The 10,725-nt window shown below is 44.0% G+C and overlaps 1 protein-coding gene across 3 annotated transcripts in view; it reads right to left on the bottom strand.

Moving 5' to 3' along the window:
- Window positions 1-651: 651 nt before the first annotated feature.
- The window catches only part of CDH5 (cadherin 5), a 30,944-nt gene continuing 20,870 nt past the window's right edge, over window positions 652-10,725 (bottom strand). For all 3 annotated transcript variants that reach the window (XM_071567678.1, XM_071567676.1, XM_071567679.1), the window contains 6 exons: window positions 8,892-9,145; window positions 8,179-8,321; window positions 7,629-7,753; window positions 4,624-4,732; window positions 4,090-4,335; window positions 652-3,300 (listed from right to left, as the gene is read on the bottom strand). In XM_071567678.1, the coding sequence (XP_071423779.1) occupies window positions 2,807-3,300; window positions 4,090-4,335; window positions 4,624-4,732; window positions 7,629-7,753; window positions 8,179-8,321; window positions 8,892-9,145 (1,371 nt within the window). In that variant the 3' untranslated portion in view covers window positions 652-2,806. The remainder of the gene's footprint in view (window positions 3,301-4,089; window positions 4,336-4,623; window positions 4,733-7,628; window positions 7,754-8,178; window positions 8,322-8,891; window positions 9,146-10,725) is intronic.

Below are 10,725 nucleotides of genomic sequence, written 5' to 3'. Positions count from 1 at the left end.
AGGGTGGGGTTGGGGTTAGGGTGGGGTTAGGCTTAGAGGGTGGGCTCTCATCCCTGGTTCCTATTTGGATCACACTCACAGACCCCCTGGCACTGGGCACTGGGGGTTCCCCTGGGGGTGGGTTGTGCTGACCCAGGGCATGGGGCTTCCTCATCTTCAGTGTCCTTCACCATCAACCCTTGGGTGTGTCCTGGGCAGGGCCAGGAGTTGCACTCCATGATCCTCGTGGGTCCCTTCCAGCTCAGCACATTTGGCAATTCTGGGATTTGAGAAGAACACTTTTCCAATAGGAAAAAAGGGCAGGATCTGTGTCAGTGTGATGGTTCCAGATCCCCCTGATGCCTGGCTGCTGAAATCCCAGACCTCTGCTGAGAATTGGAATCCTGCAGCCCTGGCAGCCACCAGTCCTCCAAGTCAGAGGGTTCATCCTTGCCGGGGGCACTGCTGGGGCTTTTCTGTTCCTTGCCCCAGGAGCTTCACCAACAGCTGCACAGAGAGTGGGAGAAAACTGCTTTTACAGGAAGTCCTTTGGGGAATTTATGCCTAGTCTGGGTTCTTTTAGTGCACAGAGACCAGTGTTTTCATGGCTGATGTCACTGTGGCACAAAGGCTGGGATGTCTTCTGTGTGAAACTCAGTAATGCACAGACAATACAAACTTGAGATTCACTTTTATGTAGTAAAAACCCCATACTAATACAGTACAGAAATATCAAAGGGAACTTTACATCTTTATACAGTGGCATTGCATACAATGTTCTTTAAAACAGCTTTAAAAAAATGATTACAGGTAATACTTAAAAACAGTGATTACAGGTATTACTATCTGGGTAATGCCTACCAAAGTACTTTACTTTCTAAACTAGATAATTTAATAACTAACTTTACCTGTTGGTATTCAATACCTTAATTACTGACAAAACACTTAAATTGTAAGTATTATTAGTTAACATTCTTTATAATACACCAACATGTGGAACCCCAATAACATATGCTGGTGGCTGGATTAAGAAAGAGAGAATGAACATATTAAAAATAAAACCAGGGGTGTAATCTCAAAGTGTATTTCTTCTTTAAAATAAAGAATGGGATGCAAAGGTGATTTGACTGATGAACAGTATTCTACACATTTTTCCTTTAGTTCATGTTTGAAGACTGGAGTGATTGCACTGTTGATGGGACTGGACATTAGTGTCCAGCCAATATTGTGTTGGACAACTTTTTACAGTAGTGAGGAATAATGTGAGAGCATATTACAGTGCACTGATGTTTCCTGCCAAGAAAGAATTATGGGGGAAGGAAGTGTAAGTTAGTCATGAATAAAGGGAAAGCAAAGTTGTGAGGATCCACTATACTGGTTTAGAAAAACAAACAAACAAACAAAAGATTTAGTGTTATTTGGTTAGCTACCAGATTTAAATAATTAAATCAGCTGAACTAATACCTACAGCTCCAGCACAGATTCTGCACAGGGCAGTATCTGGGTGGTAGGGCTCTGTTCCTGTTGGAGGCAACAGGAATCTGTGTTGCTGCAAGCCAGAGACAGGCCATTGTCCTGAGAGACCCGTTTTTCCCAAAATGTCTTTGGCTGGGGAACTTCCCCCATGGTCATTCTGTGGCTCTTCACCAGGTGAGAAATTAAACACATGTTCACCAGGGACATAGTAGGTGCAGCTCCAAAACCTTCCTGACATTTGTGGTTCTTTTATGCAGACAAGTGTGTGGGTGTGTAGCATTAAGATTTGGAAGACTACAATATTTTCCTAGGTGGAAAATACTCATTTTACAGTACCTGCTTAGAAAAAAAAATCATAACAGTTTCACAGTAATGAGGCCCTCCATTTGTTTGTCCCTGAAAAAGTACAATTGCTTTAATAACATTGAATAAAAACCCTATTCAGCCTCTTCAGAAATAGTGAGAAATACACAGAGACCTATGTTTCTACCTAGAGATGGAAACATACAGTATCTGAGTCTTAACATTTCTCTGATCTCCCCATTTCCTGCTCTGCAGGATATGTTCCATTGAGTAACACCAAAATCCTATTTACAGAGAGAAAAAACAATTTTGCTGCTAGCTAGAGCAAATTCCAGCATGCCAGAAAGGTGCCTGAAATCATCACCAGGCTGTTAAAAATGACAGATGAAATCAGATTGTGTCTAAAAAGCCTATTTGTATCTTCAGTAACTTGTACATGTAGTAGAAGACTACAAAGCAAAAATAATTAATAGAATGGAAAGAAGGAAAAAAACATGCTTCTTATGAAAGTGATGGATTAATTTCTAATATTATGTGATGGACCATATGTTCCTCCTCTCCTCTACTGGGTAAGCATAAGGGTGGAATATCAATAAAGATGTTCCAGGAGGGGAGACAAAGCAGCCAGCTGGATATCCAGAGGCTTTAAACATCCCTTCCCTAGGCACTGAGACTTTCCCTCCCAGGGGATGATGACCTTGGATGCATGTGGATGAAAACAGCACAGGAGCAGAGGAATGAAGGAGAAACTGGGGACAAACCCACTTTTTTAAGGAGTCTATTCAAATAAGGACAGGAGATGTGTCCTAGGAGACTCAAGCAGGTCTGTGAGCAGCAATTTGGGGGAAAAAAGTGAATGTTAGCAAGGACAGCAGTGCTGGAGGAAGTTAATATGCATGGCCTGTGTGTGTCCTTTTAACCCTACTGTTATCAAGTCTGCTTGAAATCCCAGTATGGCTTGAGGGAAGAGCTGTGACTTGTTTGGCCATTGGCAGTCTCTTGATGTCTATCTGTAGTGGGAGGGAGAAAATTCACGGCTAATTTGAACTTAATACACAAAATCTTCACTTGGTTCCGATCCATAGAGCTCAGCTAACATTTTAAACCTGGGACCCCAGTCATTTAGGAAGTCATAGTCAACGTCTGAGTCTGAGGAGCCTGACTGCAAAGAGCTCAGAGACTCTGCAATGGACTCGGCCCCTTCGTAGCCATAGATGTGCAGTGTGTCATAGGGCAGCAAATCCCTGTCGTTGTCAGCCTCATTCTTCTTCTCCTCGATCATGGTTTCCATTTCTCCAGCCCCAGAAGTTGTGTTTCCAGGAGGCTTTTGGACTTGTGCATAGGGAGAGGGCATGGCCTCGGGCTTCACGCCGTTCCTGCGCACGGAGTTGAGCACAGACACGTCGTAGCTGGTGGTGTCCATCTCCCCCCCTCCTTCCTCGTCATACCTGACCAGCTGCTCGTGGATCTCTGCCACACTCCTCCCCTGGCCACTCAAGTCCTTCTTGTGCCTCTTTTTTAGAAAGAGCAGCATTGCAAGTACTGCAAAGAAAAATGAGCATGTGTCAATAGAGAAGTAAAGCAGTGAAAGAAATTGCATCTAAGATATATAACACAGTCTGAAGCGACTTTTTTTTCTGGAGTGATTTTTTAAACATATATCTACTAAAAGAACAGTTGAAAATATTGTTTCACTGAAGGATCAGTTTGTTTTTGAAGGAGTTCAATCTGGACAGGAGTTGCACACCTGACCCTTCAGCTGGAATCACAAGTGCAAGTTGTCACAAGTTCATTGAATCAACCACTGCCTTGAACTGGTAAATCTTTTAATACCAAGTATCAAATGCTACTTACATGGTGCTTGCAGAGACCAGTTCCCAAGTAAGAAAAATTGCTGTGCCTTCTGTGATAGCTTTCAAATGCAGCAAATAGGTACTGGTCTGCTGGTTGGTTACAGATGTATTTATGTATGTATGTTCGCCCTACTGTTTTAAGAGTTTCCAGACTAGTTCAGCCTTTGGAAATAGGAATCCTACTGTTATTGCCCCAGCACAAATTTCCTGTTCCGTAGCTGCACGTGAGCCTGGTGGCAGTAAATCAAGTATATTGTGCACAAGTGCAATAACCTTTGCAGTGACTCAGCCTGCCCAGTGGAGTGAGCAGCGTTGTAGCTGGAGCTGTAACACACCACACAGGAGGAGCACATGAGATGAATCAAATAGTTACAGCACTCCTGGCTTTGGGACCGTTTTACAGCCAAAAAGCTTTCAGAGATCTCAGTTAAGAAAGAGCAAAACTTTTTAGTGCAGAGACCATTACACAAGTCATTACCAATGATAGTGAAGATGCAGATAAAAATGGCCACCAGTGCTTGTATGCTGACTCCAACCTGCTTGGCTCTTTCCTCACAGAAGGTGAAGTTGCCTTTTTCGTTGCACTTGCAGACACTGATGACAAGAGTATTTGTGCTGCTGAGCTCAGGATCACCATTGTCTGAGATGATGACAGGCAGGTAGTGGATTTTGGCAAGTTCACGATTAAACTGTCCATATTTGACAGTGATGTTAGCTGTGTTATCTGCAAGAAATAATGACACCCAATTAAGTGATAGTCTCTGCCAGATTTTCCTCACAGATCACCACGCAGTTGGTACATCTTTCCCTTAGACAGAGCCAGCCTTTAGGGAACCCAGTGAAACCTGGGTGGCAACAAACAACAGCTTTTCCCCCCCAGTACATTAAGCCTTTAAAAATAACTATCACTTAGCTCAGCTAGAGCAGTGCTAGGTCACTGCTGCAGCTTTTCTCCCCTGAGTCCCAGTGTCCCACTTTGAGTAGCTGAGGTGGCACTGCTGGGATGCCCTACCATAGTTCTCAATCAGGGAGAAGTTGCTGTCTTCTGTAGCCAGGGAGTATTTGAAGAACCCTCTGGGTGATTGTTCATCCTTGTCAGTGGCTGAAATCCTGATGATTACCTACAAAGATGGAAGAAGTCAGAGTTTGCAGTGTTTGTTGCCTCCAGGGATAAAACCATGTACAGTATTTAAGTTAGAGCTGGGCTTTGTATCCTGTGTAACCTTTCAGTCACAGTAAGGACACAGATATCTCATGATTCTCATCTGCAAGTTCTTTCAAAGCAAGAATTTTCTTGCTAGGTCTCCAAAAAGATCAGTTTTGCCTCTCAAATTTGGTCTAATGAAAGCATAAATAAAGCCTCATGCTTTTTTGAAAGATATATGGCTTGTTTAAATGTCTGAGGTGGCTGTGTTCTCAAGTGTTCAGCCTCCTTAGGGGTGTGATTGTCATCCTTGGAATGTCATTGAGGTTGCCACTCCTGAAGGAATGCTTGGGTTTGAAAACCTCAACCTGGCATATGTTAGATGTATAAAATAAAAAATAAATGTGTGATAATTTCCCAGAGATATTTTAAAAATCTAACTCAAGGTGAAATTAATACATTGTGTGTTCCATCAGACTCCCTCAGAAAGTCCAGACTGTGACAAAGTCTCTTAATTAAACAGATATTACATCTGTGGGCTGATGTCCTGGTTGTGGCCCAGACTCTAAAGTTATTTGACATTAGCTTACATCAATGCAAGGGGGCAAGGGAAAGAAACTCTCTCTCTCTCACACACACATCCAAGAAGAAAGGGCATTCCTTTCAGGTTGAGAGAAAGTGCAGTGGGTGGAGGGTCTGTCCACCATGTCTTTTCATTGTCCCAGCCTTGGTGAGAATTTTGCATGTAGATCACCCTCTCTTTGTACACTTTTACAATTAGTATCATTGCTGCTACTCTTTGTTTTCTTATTTCATGGCTGTTTCCAGTAAATTGTTCTGATCTCAATGGGTGATCTTCACATTTTTTACCTGCAGCTGGAGGGGAGGGGGCAGTGAGTGCTGCATGGTTTGGTGGGAGCACTAAATTGGGGAATACCAGCCCTAAACAACAGCCTTAATTGGTGCCCAGTGTGGGGCATGAAGGGTTCAGATAACAACAGATCTGCCCAAAGTGGGTTGGAAACAAATTTGATCTAAGCATGTGCTGTATTAGATTCAGTCCAGTTGGCTTCAGAGAGAAATGGCCAGCAGTCCCCACTGACTTGTGGCTGGTGGTAAATGGTCTGTGGGGGTGGATGGGACCAATGGAAAAAGGGCAATTGACAGCAGAGAGGGAAACCCATCCCTGCCCAGGGAAAGAAGGTGGCTGTAAAAGTCTGTCCTGTAGGTGGACACAGGAGCATCCCAACAATGGACATGTGGGTTTGGCTGCCAAGATTAAAGTGTTTCAGGAGGGTCTGGACTGGCAACACAAGAGTGAATTATTTCTGGCTTGGGGGGCCCAGGATGCCTCAGGTCATCAGGGAAGAGATGGAGGACCCAGATGGACTCAGCACGGAGGGGCAGATTTAACCCTGGACACCATCTCCCAGGTTATGCAAAACTGAAACATGATGCGACAATTGAGCCAAGCCAGTAAAGCTGCTGTGGGATGGGGGATGATGGTCCAAATACAAATACTGGAAGGCCTGGCAGATGGATCCCATCCCATTCCCCAAACCTGCCAAGGCAAGTGTTCCATGATGACTATGGTGGGAACAAGCTCTGGATGGTGGGAGATGCACCCTGTGCCTCATGGCACTGCCTGGAACACCATCCTGGGCTTGGAAAAACAAGCCCTGTGGGGTCGTGGCCCCCACAGAGAGGTATGAGTGGGACAACAGGACTCAATTCCAGCTGCACGGACCCCTGGACCAGAGAGCTTGGGATGGAGTGGGTGGATCATATGCCCTGTCAGGCACCAGCCTCTGGGAAAGTTAAATGGTACAATAAACTGGTAAAAACCACATAGAAAGAAATGGGGACTGGGGTCTTCAAATACTGGGATCTGCATTTAGCAAGAGCCACCTGATTAGTCAACACTGAAGGCTCCAATTGAGCTGGCCCTGTCCAGTCCAGACCTCCATGTACTGCAGAAGGGGATAAAGTCCTGTGATGCAGATGAGGAATGTGTGAGGGATGACAGTTTGGATGAGTCCTGCCTCAGGTAAAGGCAAACCCACCCATGGGACTGTTTTTGCTCAGGGACCAGGGTGCACTTGGTGAGTGATGCAGAAGGACAGAGAAACACGATGTGTGCCTGCAGGGAATTTGATTTTTGGGTGAGAACTGTCTGTAATGCTGAATTGTGTAATGTTGGTTGCTGGATGACACTGCCACTACATGTCATACCTCCCACGGACAGTGAGGGTGGGCTGCTCCAGGAGGGAGCTCCTGATGCAGCTGGAACCAGCCGACAGCACAGCATCACCCCTGTCCTAGGAGACACCCAGGAGCAGTAAACTGGGGAGTACCATTCCTAAACCACAACAAAAAGTCTCTTAATTAAGCAAATATTATATGTATGGGCTGAATACTTGTGTCTGAGGCTAAACATGTAAATCCAAAATACATCTGAGTGTGCACATATGTGCACTCTGGTGATCCCTACAATCATGTTACATGCAACAATGTTTCTCGTACTGTTTTGAAGTGGTTTCCTTCTCAGTATCACATATTTATGTGATAGAACTGAACTGCTGATATTTGCTCTGCAAAGCTTGACTGCCCTTCATGGCTCGGCTGTTAATGCATGTACAGACTTGAGAGCCTGGAGGGAGAAGAGCAGCACAGCCCATGGGTGTAAGCAGATAAAAGTCAATATTCCAACAGTGTCATGTCCTTAAGAGATATTCTTGTCCACTGATGTTTTGGAAACCAGTGAAATGATCAGGTGTTTTGGGATAAAAACTGAGACTAACTTTTATTAAAAGACAACTTTTGCTTGAGCTAGTTAGTAATTCAGGTTTCAGGGAAAAACCTCTCTGTTTCACCTTTCCTGGTGCAGCGTTTTCACACACTCTGGGTTCCTCAGGATAAACAAGTTCTGGAGCATTATCATTTTCATCACCAACAATTACATGAACTTGGGCATGTGATTCTCTGTCAGAAAGACGACCTAAAATGACAACAACAGTACAGGTCTCAGATGCCTGGAACTCCAGGGCTGGCTAGACCCCCCTTTCCACTCTTTGTGCCCACCCCTGTGCCTCCTGCATGAAGAATACGGAGCATTTCTAGCTCCATCACTAATTTAAACTTTGACATTTAGGTGTTTTCCTACAGAGTTTTCCTAATGGGCTATATGATCAAGGATCTTTGAGGAATAAGATGACCCTTATGAGGCTTATGACTTCCTTATCTTTCACACTGTGTGGGTGTGGGAAGATTTGGAAGATTATTGTGCAAACCCTGAAGCATCCCTGTCATTCATAGCTTGGTGGGATCAGGCTGGCAGGTTGTGGCTTTCTTTTTTGATAAGCTACAGCCCTGCTGGAAAGGTGTCCACTGATTTCTTTCAAACAGGGAACTGATGGCACTTACCATCTTCAAGGATTTCCTGAGCTGCTACAGTGATGTTGTAGGAGGAGCTGAATTCTCTGTCCAGGGGCTTGGGAAGTTGAATAATCCCAGTGTCAGAGACCCTGATATAGTCTCCATTAGGACTAGCTCTTCGGCGAGTAAATCTGGTTTAAAATGAGATGTGTCAGTGCAAGGGGTAACACTGTGTTCCATTTCCTTTCTTCTTAGTGGAAGGTCAGAGAGTTCTTATGTGACAAATTACATTAATGTCTTGACTGGGTGGGCTGAGAAGAGTTCCCTAAAACTATGCAAGCTGTGAGAGTGAAATACATCTGTCAGAAGAATGTCCACGTTATTGTACTTTGCTGTTTCAGAAGTCTGTTTTCTTCTCCAAGCACATGCTTGAGAGAGTTTTTACAATTAAAAATATAACAATAAATTATAACCATGTGAAGATATTCAGGATTATGCATTTTCCTCTAAATGTGCAGATGTTTCATCAGTAAGTTCATGTGGTAATTACATGGCTAAGCGTAATTTATGTTCAGTTTTTGGTTGCCTTATATATCCATGGCTGCAGTGCTGGAAAAATTAAATGGATGTTCTAGTTTTTTTGTTTGGCATGAAATTTCTGAAAAAATGTGGCCAAAGTCTCAGTTCTTTGCCAAATTCTTGGCATCATTAATGAATTCTCCACTTTAAAACAGAATTCCTAAAGCTGTGGGAGGTCTTACCTGATTTTCCGTTTAGCTGCATCAGGGTCGTGTGCCCAAACTGAACCAAGGGTTCTCACTTCTGCATCGTTTTCCATGACTTTGAACTCATATGGCAGCTTGGTGAAGACAGGAGGCTCGTCCACATCAGTGACTTCAATGGTGACTGTTGAAATGCTCCTCGAGCCACCGGCTCTAAAATACCGGAGATCAACAGTGGGATCTGTTGCTTCAATGTCAAACTTGTACTCTGCTACTTTTTCAAAGTCCAGGGGCTGAAAAAAAAGACAAATACAGATATTCTTCCACTGGCAGTGCATTAGCTACCTGTGCAAATTTAAGCTCCATGGTCTAATTCATGTTCCCAAATTGCATCTGGGCTGGACTCGGGGGGCAGCATTTCCCACCTGAACTTTTTTGCCATAGCATGGCTTGAACAGCTTCTGATTTGGAACAGATTCATCCACTGTTTTAAGTTCAGCAGGTGTTCTTTGTTTCAATAATTTTCTTTTTATAATCCTCTAACTACCAAACCTTGGTTAGCTCTTTTCCTCCAGGGGCTGGGGACCGGGTCCCCCCTTGCCAAGGCTTCCTGTTCTGAAGCCATTCCAGGCAGACTGCATGGCTGTGCTGACTGATAGCTGGGGCTCTGAGTGATAAATGACATCCTCTTCCCTGTTTTTCCCATTGCCTGAGATGATAAAAGGAGTCACACAATGGGAGGAAGACCAGGAGTTTGGGCAGTAAGATCTGTGGCTCATTTCAGAGTTTGGGTCCCTTTGAGATTCTAAAAGCACTGTGAGATCACAGGAATTGTGGTGATGCTTTCTCTTTGAGCAGACACTGCTGATGGAAGTGATAGTGCTTATCTAGTAGCTGAAATTTTATCTCACTTAGCTGCATATTGAAAATTATGACACTTCCATGGCCAAAATCACATCACAAAACCCAGGGAGGAACTTTGCCCACTGTGTGTTAAAAGAAGAGCTGATTCCAAACCCCTCAGTGGGTGTGTGTGTGGGGTCTCCTACTGCTCCTCCCCTGGGCAGCAGGTCCAAGGACTGCAGTTCTCAGGGCCTGGGAAGAGCAGGGAAGGGCTGCAGTAGGTGAAGGAAAGCTGCTTACACCTAATGTGGGCTGAGGACTTCACTGCCAGTCTTAAAGTACTGGGACTGTTTTTCTTGAAATTTTTCTCTTCTTAATGATTTTTCGAATCTTAACAGTTACAGAGATACATTTGGAAGTAAAAAACCCACACTCCTGCCAATCTTAGGATTACAGGAGGTGATTTATAGTCCTCCCTCCTGGTTTTTTTAATGGCAAGTCAATGAAATCAATGAAGTCTTGGTCTGGCAGTGCTCTGCATAATGCAGAAAAGGCCCTTGGTACAAATCAAGTAGCTTTGAGAATTTAAAAAACCAAAAAACAAACCATAATAAAGGCTGGGCCTTCTTAAGAAGCTACAAGAAAATAGTGGGGAAGTCCTGAAAACACTCTGAGGAGAGTAAGGGAGCTCAGGTGGGAACAAATTTCAAAGTGCAAAGGGCGCTTTTAGAATAGTGATCAGGTAGATCTGTTCACTTTTTCTGCTTTGGTTTCACTTGGGCTGCAGAAGGGAAAGATTCTTGGACTTGGTCACTTGGTTCAGCTCTGAAAATCACTGATTCTTTGAAGAACCCAACTCTCTGAAGTTTGAGAAGAGCCCGAAGTGTGCAACCTCAGTATCTGACTTAGTCCCCACTGCACTCTGCAGTAAATCTGGATTTTATTCAGGAATGGAGGTTACAACGGCCCAGAAATCACCAAATCACCAGCTCTTCTCACAGAGTAGGTGTTCAGGGTCAATATATTTCAT

Source organism: Pithys albifrons, chromosome 12 (assembly GCF_047495875.1).
Source record: "Pithys albifrons albifrons isolate INPA30051 chromosome 12, PitAlb_v1, whole genome shotgun sequence".
Taxonomy (NCBI): Eukaryota; Metazoa; Chordata; class Aves; order Passeriformes; family Thamnophilidae; genus Pithys; species Pithys albifrons.
The sequence above is the reverse complement of the archived record's forward strand: the minus strand, read 5'-3'. Positions and strand labels throughout refer to the sequence as shown.